The sequence below is a fragment of the Zalophus californianus genome, chromosome 16, assembly GCF_009762305.2.
Source record: "Zalophus californianus isolate mZalCal1 chromosome 16, mZalCal1.pri.v2, whole genome shotgun sequence".
Classification (NCBI taxonomy): Eukaryota; Metazoa; Chordata; class Mammalia; order Carnivora; family Otariidae; genus Zalophus; species Zalophus californianus.
Window position 1 is genome coordinate 39,732,942 of NC_045610.1, and position 17,091 is coordinate 39,750,032.

The following is a 17,091-nucleotide window of genomic DNA, read 5'->3' on the forward strand; positions in this document are numbered from 1 at the left end:
GCCATATTTCTTTTCTTTTGTACCTCATTCTCCTGGACTCAGTGACAAGGACAGGGACTATTTATGGGGGCGAGGGGAGATGTTCCTTAAGGGCCTGGCCACAGGACAGGAGGGACGATGCTTGCCAGAGCAGAGTTAGATGGTCTGGGATGGGGGTGGCATAGGCCAGGGTGGACGCATAGGGGAGGACAGGGGGAGTGCAGGAGATCTGCAGGAAGAGCTCTGGATGGAGCTCGGGAACCAGGATTCAAGTTCTAGCATGGCCAAGAGCTCCTAAGAGACCACAGGTGAGTAATTTACCTCTCTGAGCCTCATTTGACTTACCTGTACAATTGGTGGGAAGGACAGACTGACTAATCTTCAGGCTGTCCTCCAGCTTGATTTATAAGTTGTGGGGGATGGAAATGGGGCTAAGGAATTGAATTTGGTTTCCCTGTGGTTAGCCACTTTTTTTTTTTTTTAGCTACCATGTATTAAACATTTCTTAATAATGATCAACAACGCTTCCAGAAGGATTTCTAAGCATTTTACATATATGAATTTATTTGCTCCTCACAACAGTCCTAGGAGGTAGGTGCTATGATTTTTCCCATCACATAGATTAGGAAACCAAAACGCAGAGAGACTACGTAAGGAGCCCAAGTAGCGCAGCTGAGATTCAAACCAGGCAGTCTGGCAAATCCCGTTCTCCTCATCACCACGTTCAATGTTCCAGGCACCGTGCAAAATGTTTGCCAAATCCTCTCCATTTTGCAGTTGAGAAATCTGAGCCTCAGAGCAGTTGAGCAACAGTTGAAGGTCACACAGCTGGGCAGCCATAGAGATGAGGCTCCCAGTCAGCCTGGCTTCAGAGCCTCTGCTTCCCCCCATCCACCTCCCACAATCCTGCCAGATCCTCAGGCCCCCAAAGCAAGTTTACCCGGTACCCTTATATTGCAAAATCTCTTTAAGCAAGTCAGTTCCTCCTTCTGGGCCTCAGTTTCCCCAGCTAGAGTATGATTGGGTTGGACCAGCTGATCTTTGAGGTCCCTTGCAGTCCTGTGAATCCATGATTCTGGAGGTGTGTGGTGCTTCTGGCTGGAAGGGCAGATTTGGGCCCTGGGGTTGCAGCCAGGGAGGCTGGGGATGGAAAGAAGGGGGAGCTGCAGGAGACGGGGAGGGGCCATGGGGGCCAGTTGTATGAAGCAGAGGAGAGACACAGAGAGAGAAGCCCTGGGTACTGGGTGGGGGGCGCCTCAGTGAATTTGTTCCTTCTTCCTAGGGGTCCCCCAAAGTTCAGGGTAGGCCCACGAGAGCGCTGGGCAAGGGAGTAGGGGCCAGGCCAGCAATGAGCTGAGATAGAGCAGTTTGGGGAATTAACATTGCTGGGGTTTTGTTGTCTTTGTAAATACTCGGAGATGTCCAGTTATTGTAGAAAAATGTATTTGAAGCCGAGATGGCGTGTTTGTGCGGTTGGCCAGGCTTCCTGCTCATGAGCGTTCCTTTGAATTCCTCGCTTCAGGAACTGAGGATCGGTTACCTTCCTGTACCCTCATTAGGATGTACACACCAGCGGGCTCCATGCTCTTCTCAGGGGGCCCACAGGCACTCTGGGGTGCCCCCTCTCACCCCCCACTTGTGCACACACATCTGCTGCTGCACCTTTTAATATTCAATGTGGCCGTGGCAAGCACCGCTCCCCGCTGGCTGTGCCCGGGCCGCTTCATTTTCCCCAGGGCGTGCTGGCTGACAAATGGTGCCCAGTGCATCCTGCGGTGGAGGGGAATGTCATGTGCTGATGACATTAGGGAATGGGCTTCATTACCAGGCAGGCTCTCTTCACTTTGGAAAGTTGATGGAATCACCTTTGCCCCAGTGTCACCTCCCCGTCTCCCCCTGCCAGGCCCCCACTGGGCCCTTCAGACACCTCCTCACACATCACAGATTTGGGCTAACCTCCTTTCTGGCTTGGAAGAATCAGGGTTCTGGGCAGGCATCAGGGCACCCAGGGACGTGGATCTATGTGGAGGGCAGTGGTTGGTCCCCGATCCCTGCCCCTCCATGATGGGTCACCGGACATTGGCTATTGCTGCAATGGTGGTCTGGGTCATGGATGAACCTGGCTTTCAAGCATCCAGCAAAGTGTGCAGCCTATCACATGGGTGCCATCCCAAGCCTCCTTAATCCAGCATGCTGTGGTCTGTGTGCCCAGGGGGAGGCCCCCCTCTAAACACCACTGTGGGGAGCTTGAAGGGACTGACAAAGGGTTATGGGCTCTAGTTCCAGACCGAGAGGGGACAGATGAGCTGACCAGTGAGCAAATGTTGCTAAAGGTGAGGTTACAGGGACAACTTTGTTCTTTCCAAAGCTCAGCTCAGGCCGTGTCTCTGGGTCACTGCTGATGGCACAGGCTTGGGTCCTCTCCCACGAGATCTGGAAAGGCATTTGCAAGATGGGCACCCTGGGCTTCCCCTCCCCCTACCTCTTTCAGCCTCCTGGGCCTGTGTCATTGGATGGGCTCAGAGCATAGCTAGGCAGACCTCATGGCTTGGATCATCTCTGAGAAATGAAGGCCAGGGAAAGGAGAGAAGAGGGCGTGGTCAGGTGGGAGGTGGGGGCTTGCAAAACAGGAACATACCCGTTTGCCATTTACCAAAAATTTCCCCCCTTTCTTTTAAAGCTGCTGTTTCCGCAAGGGAAAATTTGTATTTGTATGTGAGTAAACTGCGCTGTCTTAATGAACTGAAAGCAGGACAAGATGAGAGTTTTTTGTCCTCACGACTAAGAACAAAGAGCAGCTCATTGCTCTTTGGCAGCCCGCACGGTCATCACCCCCTGGCCCCTAACTTCTTTCGCTGCCCTCTCTTCCATCGGAGCAGAGCTGAGACCCGAGAAGGGCTCGCTGCACGTCATTGTCGCCCCAGAGTCCTGGCCGGGAGCATGGCTTTGGCCGGGCAGAGGCAGCTGGCCTCGCCTGCAGGAAACACCACACTCTTCCCCGAGGCCGGGCAGCAGCCTGATGAGAGGGGGCAGGCGAGGGGCAAGTGTGCTTTCAGGGAGGCCTGGAGGCTGCCATTGCTTGGCGGCTCAGATGACAGTGGAAAAAGAGATGGAGGGAGGAATTCAGAGACTTTGACCCACTGGCATCCCCTTTCCCTGACAAGCCAAGAAGTCTCCCCACCATCTCCAGCCTCGGAGACAAAGCCTTGTTTTCTGGAAGGCCTTGCCTCAGCCCTCGAATCTCAGGGAGGATGTCTTGCTAGGTCCAAAAGAGTTTCATTCAGAGGACTCGCCAGGCCCCCTCCACCGGTCTACCTGTCACCAATCTCCCTTCACTCCAAGTGTGGACTGTTTCCTGACTTCCACTTTCGGTTTTAGGTCTGGGGGACAACAGCCTTGGTTTTGGAGTGTTGCAGGATTTGGTGTGGCTCATCAGTCACAACGCTTTGCAACCTGGGTGGAGGTAGCTAGGGCCACAGGGGAGGCCCAGGCTGCCGCACGGGCTCTCCCCACAAGATAGAGCTTCAAGGCTGGGACTGCCTTTCCCTCTGCAGCATCTGGAGCCCAGTCATCTGCTGTCTGTCCCCGGCCCTCTAGTCCTGGCAGAGGAGCCTCCTACGGGGAGAAGGTGGTGGTGGTCTCGGCCTCCACGCTCATGGAGGAGCGTCGGGTGTGGCGGCAGGAGGACCACTGCCGGAGCCGCTCCTGGCTCAGGCAGCCCAAGTCCTTGAAGAGCTTGAAGAGGTCGCTTCGGAACTTGACACCAATGAAGGCATATAAGAAAGGGTTGACACAGCAGCGGACGCAGGCCAGGCTGTAGGTGATGTCGTAGGCGATGTTGAGCTGCTTGCTGAGCTCACAGCTGCTGCTGCCGGTGATATTGAAGTTGGCCACCGTCTGGGCCAGGACCACCCCATTGTAGGGCAGCTGGAAGGCGATGAAGACCACGACCACAGCGATGATGACCTTGATGGCCTTGTTGCGCTCGAAGTTGCGGGCCTGGAGCAGGGTGCGGATGATGACGAGGTAGCAGAAGCTCATGGCCCCCAGGGGGATCAGAAAGCCCACCACCATCTGGGCCACCTGGATGGTGATCAAGTCTTCCACGTGCTCGGTGATGAGGGAGCACCGCAGTGCTTGCTCACTGCTGCTCTTCTGGAGGCCGCTGTACAGCAGCTCTGGCGTGGAGAGCACCATGGCCAGCATCCAGATGCCCACGCAGGAGAGCTTGCTGATGAAAAGGACACGGGCACGGTGGCGGTGGGCCGAGACAGCCTGGACAATGGCCACATAGCGGTCGATGCTGATGCAAAGAAGCAGCAGCATGCCACTGAAGAAGCTTATCTTGTAGATGCCAAAGATGATCTTGCAGATGTGCACGCCGAAGGTCCAGGACTTGGCCGCGCTGTATGCCCAGAAGGGAAGAGTCAGAAGGAAGAGGATGTCTGCCATGGCCAGGTTGAGCAGGTAGGTGTCGGTCATGGTCTTGAGCCTCTTGAAATAGATGTAGGTCAGCACGACCAGCCCGTTGCCCAGCAGGCCCATGAAGCAAATGATGGTGTACATGATTGGCAGGAACCAGGCTTTAAAGTTCCGCACGTCCTTCTTGAAACATACGGACTCATAAAGTGTGTAGTCCACCGTGGTGTTGTCTCCAATGTAATCATCTGTGACCTCATCTTGGCACAGGCACACCTGCGGAGAAGGGAACAGGGCAACACGATCCACCTTAGCTGAGTGGGATCCAGCTCAGCTCAGCTAATCTTGCTGCCCTGGGATTGCCCAGAGCAGTGGTTTCAACATGTGGTCCCCATCATGGGCATCATCAGCATCACCTGCAAATTCTCGGACCTCACCTGAGACCTACGAAACAGAATCTCGGCAGCGGGGGGGGGGGGGGGGGGGGGGGGGGGGGGGGGGGGGGGGGAGGGGGGGGGGGGAGGGAGGCTCTGGAATCTGTTTTTCTAAACTTTCCAGGTGGTTCTTTGGTTTGAAACCAGTGTTTCCCAAATTTTAACATGCATATGAATTACCTGGAGATCTTGTCAAAATGCATGTCCTGATTGACTAGGCTGGTACCTGAGATTCTGTGCTTCTCAATAAGTAGCAAGGGTCTGTTCTTGCCAACTCAGAGAGGCTCAACATTACGTGCCCTGACAGTGGACTGGAAATCGTCTGGGCTTTGAGGTCACATGAGCCTTGGGCCGGATAAACACACTTTATCTCTGAGCCTCAGTTTCCTCATCTATGAAATGGACATGACTACTATCTCCCTCACGTGGCTGGCGTGAGGTGCTTAACCTCGATTCTGGCACCCAGAAACTCCAGGAGAGTAGGAATGTGAGTCTTTCATCTTGAGTCCCCTTTTAGAATCTGCTAGAAAGAGTTTTCCAGGGAGCCTACAAAATAGTTCAGCTTTTGAGGAAAAATCCACGTCGGGGTTAAGGTGGAGGAGAGCCTGGGGCCAGAAGAGAGGACGGCAGATGCTCTGTTAAGAAGCCTGGAAGCCCTGGTTTGGGGCGAGCTGCTGTGACACCGGGTGGTGAGTGACTTGCAGAATTCTACGGATCCCCAGGGCCCGAGGCACGGTGCCGGGCATGCGGCAGGGGCTCCAGCAACTTGTGCCTGAGTGCACTGAACTGCACAGCTATTACAGGGGTGGAGGATGCACCGCTGGGCCACAGCCTCCTCAGCTGCGACAGAGTCCTCCCTGCATCCCCAGGAAGAGCAGGTGGCTACATCTCCCACTCTCCCTCTGCACTCCCACCCTCTCCCCCTACCTCTCTGTCTCTCTCTTCCTCGCAGTCTCTTTTGGCAGATCCTGATCAGCTGGGCTCAGCTGCTCAGGGCCTTTATTTAGGTCGTCTGCAGGGCAGGGTGAAGGTCCAGGCAGCCTGCTGTGATTTTATCAAGGAAGGAGGGCTCCTGCCCCTGTACCTCTGTGCACAGTGACGGCTGAGCCTCTGCAGCCTGGCAGCTGGGCTGCAAGACTGCCTGGGGAAGCTCACGGCCCCTCCTCTGGGAACTGGGCTCTGGGCAGCTCACTGTGATGGGTTTTCACGCAACTGGGGAGCTGGAGGGACTTTAGAGATGAGGAAAGGGAGGCTTTTGGAGAACTTTGCTTAAGGTCACACAGCCGGAGTGGAACGTAGTCTCTTCCCCACATCCCGTCTCTGTCTTTCTCACTTCCAAATCCTGACTTTCTCACTGTCACAGAACGAGGACAAAATAATATCCAGGAGCCTTTTCTCTGGGCACTGCTGTCTTGAGAAAAGTCAGTGGCACTCCCCTTGCCCTCATCTGGGCGTGACTGCAGCCTGGGGGTCCTGGGGAGGCTGGCTGCTCTTGGCCACCCGTGATAAGTCCCAGGGTTTTAAGTCCGGGGTCCCCAGACATAAGGGGGTGCACCCAGCCTCTATGAAGCGTGCTCTCCACCACCCTGTCCTGTCTTCTTTTTCTACCTTTTACTACTTCCGGACTCCGGGCCACTAGGCATGATGCCTCTGCAGCCCACGGTCCCACCACATCCTGCCCCATCGAAGCCACCCCCATTCCCCCAAGCAAAGAGAAGAATGAGCCCCAGCTGTCCCTCATCCCTTCCCCAACCTTCCAGCCTCCACTTCTAGCAGTACAGCCCCTCCAGAGGCCTGAAACGGGAAAGAAAGAGAGGAGGGAGTGGTGATGGGGAAGGGGGCCAAGCTGTGGGCTGCAGCCCAAGCTCCGGGGGGCCTCTGGGATGGGGTTTTGGGAACAGTGCCTAGCTTGGGGCCTGCCTCTGGCCGGAGCTCCTGGAAAGCTGCCCCTCTGGCCTCCAGACTTGGGGAAGAGCCAAATTCTGAAGGACTGCCTCTCCAGCTCTGGCCTTGGCCTCCCTCCCGCCCCCCCGCCCCCCGAGAGCTCCCAGCCCCAAGAAATGGAAGAGAGTAGACTATGAGTTACAGTTTCTTCTAACTGCAGCCCTCGGTGGGGCCAGCTTTCCTGTCTCCATTTCTGGGACTGAGAAGCAGAACAGTGTAAATTGGGGGACTTTGCTCCTGCAGAGTTTGGGCCCTCTAAAGTATGTGCGCTCCCCCCACCCCCAGTGTCCTGGGCCCCATGCTTTCTTCCCTCCCCACTAAGTGGGGCTCAAATGGGATTCTTTATTTCACAGAAGGGACTGGGACCTCCAGGGGAGGCTTTGACTGGACGCTGGGGGGAGGGAGACAGCTTTGTGCAGTTCCTCTCCACAGACTCAGATGGAGCCCACATTTCTGTATCCTGGATGGGGACAGTGGAAGTGGGGTGGGGGAGAGGGTGGTATCTTATTTTCCTCTGTGTTTTAATTTAAACGGTGTCGAGGACAGTCAGAGACCATGTGTGGCTTTGTAGGGTCACTCAGCAGATGGAGCGGGGCAGCCATCAGCTTAAGGAATGGCGGGTGGGTTTGTGTCTGGGTCTCTTTCCTTCCAGCAAGTGCCCACCTCCTCCACCAGGACCCTGGGGCTGGGAAAGGGTGGGCTTGGGGATTGAACAGAGCTTTTGTTGGCCACAGATCTCACCTGGAAAATGACAAGGAGAGCCACCACCAGCAGGCTTTTCATTGGTTTCCCTGTAGGAGACAAGGTGAGAAAGTTACTGCTTGTCAGGGACAGCTCTTTGTTAGGAAAGAAAGCCTCAGGGAGGGTGGGGGCACTGCTGGGAACTTCCATCACAAGCCCCAGGCACCACGGTTGCCTGGAACATCAGAACCAGATTGTGCCTTGAAGCACCTGGCAGGCCGCCAGCCTTGCCCGCCCTCACCTCCACTCCCTCGTCCTGGAAAGGAGTGGGATCCGAATGCAGGGCAGCCCCCGCGCCCCACCCCCTTCTTGGCTCTTCAGGGCATTTTCTGGAGTTGGAAAGCCCACTCTGGTCCACACCACCCCTCAAGGCTGAGTTTCGACTGACCCTGACTCCTGGGTCTGAGTGGCCCCTCCCACTCCAGCTTGTGTGGGAAGCAAGGCCCTGAGGGGAGGGGGGTGGTAACGTGTGTGTGTGTGTGTGTGTGTGTGTGTGTGTGTGTGTGTGTGTGTGTGTGTGTGTGTGTGTGTGTGTGTGTGTGTGTGTGTGTCCTGCACGGCTCCATCTTTCCTGCATCCTGGTGAGTGGGCAGCCCCATCTGCAGTCCAGAGTGTCCTCTGGGGGAGGCCAGCTGAGAAGATAGGCTGATGCCACAGGGCTAGGTGGAAGAGTGAGGTTATCTCCTGGCATCTTAAGGATGGGAAAGTGCTTCAGGGACCCATCTGCTCCCCATAACCCCCAATCGACTGACATTCATTAAGGCCGACTGGTGGTTGGTGTGCAGTTCTACTGCACACCACTGCTAGTGCAGACCCAGAATCAAGAAGGCATCCAGGGGGGTGCCCTGGGTGGCTCAGTCGTTAAGCGTCTGCCTTCGGCTCAGGTCACGATCCCAGGGTCCTGGGGTCGAGCCCCGCATCGGGCTCCCTGCTCGGCGGGAAGCCTGCTTCTCCCTCTCCCACTCCCCCTGCTTGTGTTCCCTCTCTCGCTGTATCTCTCTATGTCAAATAAATAAATAAAATCTTAAAAAAAAAAAGAAGGCATCCAGGAACCATGTCTTGATGGATGAATGAATGAATGAGTGAGTGATTGAATGCCCCGCTTCCCCTTCTTCCAGGGGAGAGAGCACCAGGGTGGCCTGAGGGGACAGTGTGGTACAATAGAGACTATTCTCTGAGGTAACTACTTTTTTTGCCTGCCTGAAGTGTGTGTGTGTTTGCTCTTTCACTTGTTTCTAATCTGGAGCCTCTCGAGATGTGGGAAAAGGGAAGACACTCAGCTATGGGAAGGGACCCTGCCCTGGCCTGCTCAGAGCAGGGTCGGAACCTGGGCACATTCTGGAAGGCGGGAGGCTCTCTTGAGTCTGAGCAGCATGTTGAGACCCCAGGTTAGCACAGGCCTGGTGTGCTGCGGGCAGAGGATGGACCCTTGCCTGCTCAGTTCTGCTTTGTGGCTGAGCTGAGTGCTGGAGTGGGAGATTATTTCCTCTGAGGGCTGAGCAGGGAGGACAGTGCACGGGGTAATTTATCTCACCTAACCACCTGGGAGCACCTGGAGGGCGGGAGTTGTGCTTTCTTACCTTTGTAGCCCCCACCCTGTAACCTGACCCTCAGGCCTTCCATTCAGGGCCTGGCCCACGGGACAGTCAGTAACTGGGATGCCACAAATGAATGTCAAGGCAGGACTTGCAGGCCGGTCACACCTCCAGTCTCAACAGGGACAGGGAAATGCTTGGGAATCTGCTTCAGGCACCTTCTGGAAGCTGGGGGCCCTCCTCCTACCGGGGAGGGGTTCTGCTCCCCAAGAGGGAAGCAGGTTGCCTGATTCTCTGTCCTTGGCTACAGCGCCACCTGCTGGAAGTCTCTCTGCATGACACCCAATTTACTGCGTGCTCCAGGTGGAGGGCCTAAGGTGCGGGATTCTGGGCTTGGGGGTTCCTGGGTCAAGGAGGAAGAGCTTCAAGCCACATAAATAAATTGGTATTTCCCCCACCTCAAGCAAGTTATACTGCACACCACTGCTAGCCACGTCTTTCTAAGGCAGTGCTTTGATGCCAACCGCCACCAGGCCTCCTAAATGCTGAGGACCTCTCTAACCAGCCCTAAGGAGGAAGGCCCTGAAGCTCAGTATGGCAGTCAAGCCCCTCACCGTCTACCTGCACCTGCTTTCCTGGTGTGTCTTCTCTTTCTGAGGACAGGCACCCACTGTCCCATTGTCCCCGGCTTGTGCCTGAGGTTCTGCAGTCCTGGGTGGGAACAGATGATTGTGCAACATCCCAGCTCCCCTCTCCCATCCCCCTTCCTCGCTGAATTACTGTGGGAGGCCCCACTCAATCCCACATCTCTATCTTCAACATGCTCTTGTCACGGTCCAATGCACCGCCCATCCTCCACTGACTCATCTTAGTGTGAAGTGCTCGAGGTTTCTTTAAACATGTACAAATCTTTCGTTACTCTAGAGAAAGCCCACTTTGACTGTCAGTGAGAACTGAGAAACCTCAAAGTTTTGATAAGTCACAACGGGTAGATACAAGGAGTAAGAACTGTTTCTATTTCACTCCATCAACCCCTTCCCCTGGGCCCTGTCCCATTTCTTTGTCCCTGGCAGAGGGGAGGGGAAAGGAGGTGTGTGTGCGTGTGTAGATGATTTCTCATTCCAGGTGTATTGGAAATGGTGGATGAACAAGGATTTGTAGAGCCAAGAAAGGCCATTTTCAAGAAAGGTAACCAAATGGGAATTTAGGGGAATCTTGGTGTGTGGCAGGAGCCTGGTCAGAGGCCATGAGTCAGATCATTTCTGTCTGTTAGAAAGTCATAAAGCAACAGGCCTTGGGCAGCAGCTTGGGTGAGGCCACTGAAGTTGGGAATCTCAGGGGTTGAGAAGTGGATGACTTATATGTTGGGTATTTTCTGAGTTCTTGAGTTTCTAGTAATAATCATAATGAAAAGAAAATTCCCTAGAACTCCAACCTGAGCCCCCAGCAAGGGAAACTGCTTTCCCGTCTGGGAGGAGAGGATTGCTGGTTGGTTGCTCTCCCAAATCCCAAACTTTCATCCCCACATTTTCCAGGGCCCCTAGGGAATCATGGCTGCCCATTAGCTGGCCCCAAAAGCCACCCCAAACTTTTTCCTCTCTGGAATTCCTCACCTGCCAACACAACTTTTTTAAGGGGGCAGAAGAGAGGGGGAGGGAAGAAGCAGGGAGGCAGTAAGGAAATTTGGAGAGAAGGTGAGAAGCCTGGGGAAGCCTGGGGGTCCCCCTTTCAGATAGGCAAGGATGGATGGCAGCTGGTGGAACCTTCTAGTCCCGTGATAGCCACTGTTTCACCCAGTGATATAATTCAAATTCATTGAGCTTTCACTCTGCACCAGACCGTTCCGTGTATGATCATTTTCATCATCACAAAAGCCCTGAGGTAGGTACTACTGTAATCCCCATCCAGTACTGAGGAAACCAAAGCACAGTGAGATCAGCAACTTTCCCAGAGTCACACCACTGGCTAGTAGTGGAGCTGGGCTTTGAATACTTCAGTCTCCAGAAGCCACACTCTTAACCCGTACTTTGTGCTGCCTCTTAGTCTTTGTGTCGCTCTCCCTCATAACATCCTGTGAGCGATGCCTGGTGATTCTCATGCTATATTCCAAAAAGTAGAGGCCCAGAGAGGTTAAACCACTTGCCTGGGATCACACAGCTGCCAAGAGATGGATCTGAGATTTGAATGGAACTCTCACTACTATGTCACCTTACATTTCCAATGAGTCCTCTGTGTATAGGGACCTCCGTGGAGTGTGACTGGCCCCACCTCTGCCCTGACATAAGACTTCAGAGCTCCTTCTGAAATGCAACTCACATCCCTTAACTCACCTGACTGAAAAAGAAAAATCTTCACTGGCTCCCCATTGCTTTCAGGACAAACCCCTCAGCAATGCCACACAAAATCTTAAAGACTGGTCCTGCCTGTGCCTCTTGACTCCCTTCTTAACTTCCTCCTTGGCATGGCCACATTCTTTACACCCCCCTCAACTTGCTCCTACCCTGTTTCTGTTAGCTTTTGTCAGAGCTGACTGGCGGGGAGTCCAAAGGCTGAGCCCCCAGGATGTTGGCTACATTGGATTTTCAAGAAATTGGATGTGGATGCCTTTAGGTGGGGCTTGCACCCACTGGTTCACTCTGCTCCCCTCCACTTACCACGTCTTACACCCCCTTCCCTCATTTGCCTTGTTGGCCTCTGATGGAAATCGAGTCTGCTCTCCCTGCCACATCCTGCCTCCCTTGTTCCTCCTCGTCTGGTTTGGTAACTTGTACACGCCTTTCAAAACCCAACTTAAATGCCCCCCCCCCCCATGTTCACTACTTTTCTTTGAGCTTCCCATGTGTCTCACCATTACCCCATGAGCACTATGTCTCCCTCTGTCTCAGTGGCTTATTGACAGAAATCTCTCTCTCCCCACAAGACTGGTCATGCCCGAATTCCCCCATCAATGATAGTTGACCAGAAGAAGGTACCAAAGAGGAGAGATTTTTTCCAACAGCTACCTGAGGCGTTCCCCTCCTCCTCAGCCATGCTCCCAGACCAGAAGGCTTTGGCCCTGCATTCCTTCAGCTTCCCTCTGCCACCATTTCAGGCCAAGCTATGAGAACGAAGTCTCTCACAGGCTCATTGTTTTCTTTTCTCTGTTTTGGAGAAGTCTGAAGTCTTAAGACTCTTCTCTCTTGAAGGTGGGGAGGGTGCCTCGGGCTGCTCATTCAAATCATGAAAGAGACCAACTCAGCCCGGCTTTCGTGTTTTCATTTTGTGTAACAGAAACTCTGCCTCCTCCCCCACCTCTTGCTCTCTGCTGGGCAGACAAGAGAGAAAAACAGATTGTTCATGGCCCATCCATCCGCCCTACCAACGGCCCCGAGTCCGTTCTGAGCAAAGGTTCTCTTAGTGGCTTCCCTTCCTACCCGTATTTCAGGCTTGGCCGTTGGGGTTCTCTCTCAAGTTGAGTGAAGCAGGCGAGAACATCCCTTTCTCCTAAACCAGAGGTTGCCCTCCCTCCCCGCATCAAAGCCTGTGAGGCTAGCACCCCAAACCTAGGTCTGGGGGAAGACCCTCAGTGGTGGACTGGGGCTGGTTCTCAGAGGCCCGTGGAGCCTGTGAGCACATCCCTCCCTGACTCTCTGCTCAGTCATTTCAAGCCTTGAAATAGTCTAAGGCTTGAAATCAACCCTTGGGGGGAGAATTTACACTATGGAAATTGGCAAGAGCTGCCAATCAGCGCCCTTCCCCCTGTGAGGGAGCAGGTTTTCCAACATTTCCCAGCACCCCATGGGGATGCACAGAGGCCACAGAGGTTTCCTTCACAGAGGTCACACAGAGAGTCAGAAACCAGTCCTCCGTGGGTGATGGCCTCCGTTCTGTGACTGTGGTAAGTGGGGTGGGGGTCTGCGGAGTGGGGTTAGGGAGCAGGCTGGGAGGAGAGGAAGCTGGAAGAGATTTTTAAAAACTAAAATCAACTCAAAGTTCTTGATGTCATTCATTCATTCATTCATTTCACAAACTTTCTGTTCACACCCCCCCAAAGCATCAGAGATGGAGATGCAAGGATCAGGCCCCGCCTTCCAGGCATTCCAGTGGTGGGCTGGGTGGCGACTTTAACCCCTCTACAGTGGATCGCTGGGTCCGCCCAGGGTTCTGGGTAAACTGGGTTGGGGTGGGGGGGAGGCAGAGTAAAGGCAAGAGGCTGTGGTGTGGTGGGAGGAGGGTGAGGACGGCACAGGGCACACCAGTGAACCTTCACTTTTTAAAGGCAACCTCTTGCGGCTTTGAGGCCGCCGTGGTGCTTTGCTTGCTGGTGAGAATGAACCATCCAGGAACTTGGCCTTTGTAGCCTCAGCCGGGTCTGATTTCATAACTTTGATTTACACATGGGGTGTCTGGAGCTGGACATACCCCTCAGAACCCTCTCAGAGCTTCTTTTGTAATCCCTCTAGTTAAGCCTGCGGTTAGCCCAGAGGACAGGCTTTTCCAAGGGAAGAGTCATCTGCCAGGGCAGAAAGCGTGCAGAAGTGAGGCAGGGGCCATGCTGGAGGCCTGGGCTATGACTTCTCCAGGCTGTCCCGTTTCCTGCGGCCCACCCAGCCTGTAACCTGCAAGCGGCGGCAGCAAGGCCAGGAGGATGTGGAGCCGGCTTGTGTTTTGCCTCGTAGGTACCACTGGTACAAGGTGGCACCTTCCATTTGCTCCTAAGAGCACAAGCTTCTGATCCCTGCTTAGCAGGCGAGAAAGGTGGAAAGCAGAGGGAGGACGAGGAATGGAGGGCCTGGAGCCCTCTGAGGACTTTGCCCCTGATGAAACAGGTCCCATCACCCCTAGCTGAGATGAAGACAGGTGTCGTCTGGATCACCACCAACCCCAGCCCTGTAGCCTTCTCCAGTCCCTACTGTTCTAGAAAGACACCACCTCCCCCTCCCAGCCCCCGTCTTCCCTGGTGCCAATGGTTACCTCTTCCCCCCGGGTCTGAAAGGTGCATCTGTTGTGCCTGGGAGAACAGGGTGGCATTCTCTGGAAGCAGATACTGATTGCCACCAAAGCAGAACCTGATTTCTCCGGGAGGCTCCCCCACGCGTTCCAGCCCCCTCCCCCATCTCCATTCCACAGAGTCAGGCTGGATGTCAGAGTGACCCAGCGCTGCTCTTTCCCACACAGGGAGGCTCACTCACCCAGGTCCATGACGCTCTCTGGGCAGCTGAAACCACACAGGAAGGCTGTGCCGGGTCTCGAGCTCCCACTGTCTGGGGAGGAAGTGCTTTTAAGTTGTGAGAGGAGCCAGGCTCTCTGCCCCTCCTACCCCAGCTCCTTCCTCCAATCTGACCTCAACCATGGCCCCTACGATGTCTTCTAGAACCAAAAGGTATGAGAACATGACAGTGACAGCCCACTCAGTGGTCATAGGATCATGAATCATCAGGTTATTTATATTCCGAAAACCCCTTGTGTAGCCCAGCAGACAAGGATCCCAGCCCCAGGCAGGGGAACATGGGCCAGTTATTGATTTGACACATGTTTAAGCCTGACTACCACGGGCCAGAGAGTCGGAGGTGAAGGAGGGATGATCCCTAGCCCTCCCTTGCCCTGCTCAGTGTCACGGAAAACTACAATTTCCCAAACGACTTTGCCCTCCAGCTTCTTGGGTAGGTTTGGCCAATGGGAGGCCCTGACAGATGATGAAAAGTAGAGGAGAAAGGGTATGTCAGAATGTTTCTGACACCTTTATCGAGATATAGCTCATATATGTATATGTATATGTATGTGTATATATATATATATATATAAAATGCACCCTTTTAAAGTGTACCAGTCAATGGTTTTGTCCATTCACAGAGCTGTGCAACCATCACCACCATCTGTTTTAGAAGATTTTTTATCACCTCCCCCTATTCATTAATAATGACTCCCCATCTCCCCTCCAACCCTGCCCCCAGCCCCTGGTCGCCACTACCAATCTTTCTCTCTCTATAGATTTGCCTCTTGTGAACACTTCACATAAACAGATTTATATATGTGGCCTTGATGTCTGGCTTCTTTCACTTAGCATCATGTTTTAAAGATTCATCCATGTTATAGCACGTCTGATAGCCTCATTGCTTTTCATGGCCTAGTATTCCATCGTATGGCTATACCACATTTAGTCTATCTGGGATCAGTTCAACATTTGGATGGTTTCTACTTTTTGGCTCCTATGAATAATGCTGCTATGAACATTCATGTACAAGTTTTTGTGTGGACAAATGTTTTTATTTCTCTTGGGTATATACCTAGGAGTGGAATTGCCGGGTCATATGGCAATTCCATGTTTAACATTTTTAAATAAGATTTATTTATTTATGAGAGAGAGAGAGAGAGAGAGAGAGAGAGAACGCACAAGGTTGGGGGGAGGGGCAGAGGCAGAGGGAGAGAGAGAGAATCTCAAGCAGACTCCACGCTGAGCACAGAGCCCATGGTAGGGCTTGATCTCATGACCCCGAGATCATGACCTGAGCAGAAATCAAGAGTTAGATGCTTAACTGACTGAGCCACCCAGGGGCCCCCCATCTTTAACATTTTGAAGAACTGTCAAACTATTTCCCAAAGTGGCCTCACGATTTTATATTCCCATACAAAATATGTGAAGGTTCCACATATGGTTCAATATACGAAGGATCCTTGACAAAACCTGTTATTGTCTTTTTGATTCTAGTCTTCTGGTAGTTATGAGATGGTATCTCATTGTGGTTTTGATTTGCATTACCCTAATGATGTTGAGCACCTTTTCATGTGCTTATTGACCATTTCTATATTTTCTTTGGAGAAGCATCTGTTTATCATTTGCCCAAGGGCGCCTGGGTGGCTAAGTTGGTTAAGCATCTGCCTTCAGCTCAGGTCATGATCCTGGAGTCCCAGGATCGAGTCCTGCATCAGGCTACCTGCTCAGCAGGGAGTCTGCTTCTCCCTCTGCCCTTCACCCTGCTCATGCTCTCTCTCAAATAATAAAAATAAATAAAATCTTTAAAAATAAATAAATAAATCATTTGCCCATTTTTAAATTGGGTTATTTGTTTTTTATTGCAAGTTGTTAAGAGTTCTTCATTTATTCTAGATACAAGTCCTTTATTAGCTACAGTACTTGCAAATATTTTCTTCCATTCTGTGGAATATCTTTTCACCTCCTTGATGGTATCCTTTGAAGCATACAACTTTAAAATTTTAGGGCCCAATTCATTTATTTCCTTTTATCACTTCTGCTTTTGGCATTCTATCTAAAAATCTATTGCCTAATTCAAGTTCAAGAAGATTTAATTAATTCCTATGTTTTCTTCTGAGAGTTTTATACTTCTAGTTTTGACATTTAGCTCCGATCCATTTTGAGTCAATTTCTAGATATCATGTACCCTTCTACTCCCAGTATGGAGTGTGTTAAATGCTTTTTCTGTGTCCACTTTAGTTTTTTTGTCCTTTGTTCTATTAAATATGGAAAATATGTGGATTGATTTTTATATGTTGAAACAACCTTGAATTCCTGGGATAAATCACTGGGTCATGGTGTATAATCTTTTTTTATATGTTGCTGGATTGGGGTGTTAATATTTTGTTGAGGATTTTTGCTTCTATACTTATAACCGATAATGGTCTGTAGTTTTCTTTTTTTAACTTTTTAAAAAAGATTTTATTTATTTATTTGAGAGAGAGAGAGGGAGAGAGGGAGAAGCAGACTCCCCGCTGAGCAGGGAAGCTTGATCCTAGGACCCTGGGGTCATGACCTGAGCCAAAGGCAGCGGCTTAACTGACTGAGCCACCCAGGTGCCGCTGTAGTTTTATTTTCTTTTGATGTCTTTGTGTGGTTTGGGTATCAGGGTAAGTGTAATTAAAGATCTGTCAATTTTGTAAATCTTTTCAACATACTAATTTTTGGTTTTATTGATTTTCCCTACTTTTTCCTATTCTCTATTTTATTTGGTTGCATTCTCGTCTTTATTATTTCTTTCTTTCTGCTTGATTCAGGTTTAGTTTTGTCTTTTTTTTCTGATTTCTTAAGGTGAATGGTTAGGTTC

The 17,091-nt window shown here is 52.2% G+C and overlaps 1 protein-coding gene across 1 annotated transcript; it reads right to left on the reverse strand.

Annotated features, from left to right (window-relative positions):
* Positions 1 to 303: 303 nt before the first annotated feature.
* Positions 304 to 14,348, reverse strand: CCR7 (C-C motif chemokine receptor 7). Its single transcript, XM_027568477.1, has 3 exons — positions 14,224 to 14,348; positions 7,518 to 7,567; positions 304 to 4,674 (listed from the first exon to the last, which is right to left on the reverse strand). The coding sequence occupies exons 1-3, from the start codon at positions 14,231 to 14,233 to the stop codon at positions 3,595 to 3,597; spliced, it is 1,140 nt and encodes a 379-aa protein (XP_027424278.1). The 5' UTR covers positions 14,234 to 14,348; the 3' UTR covers positions 304 to 3,594.
* Positions 14,349 to 17,091: the final 2,743 nt, after the last annotated feature.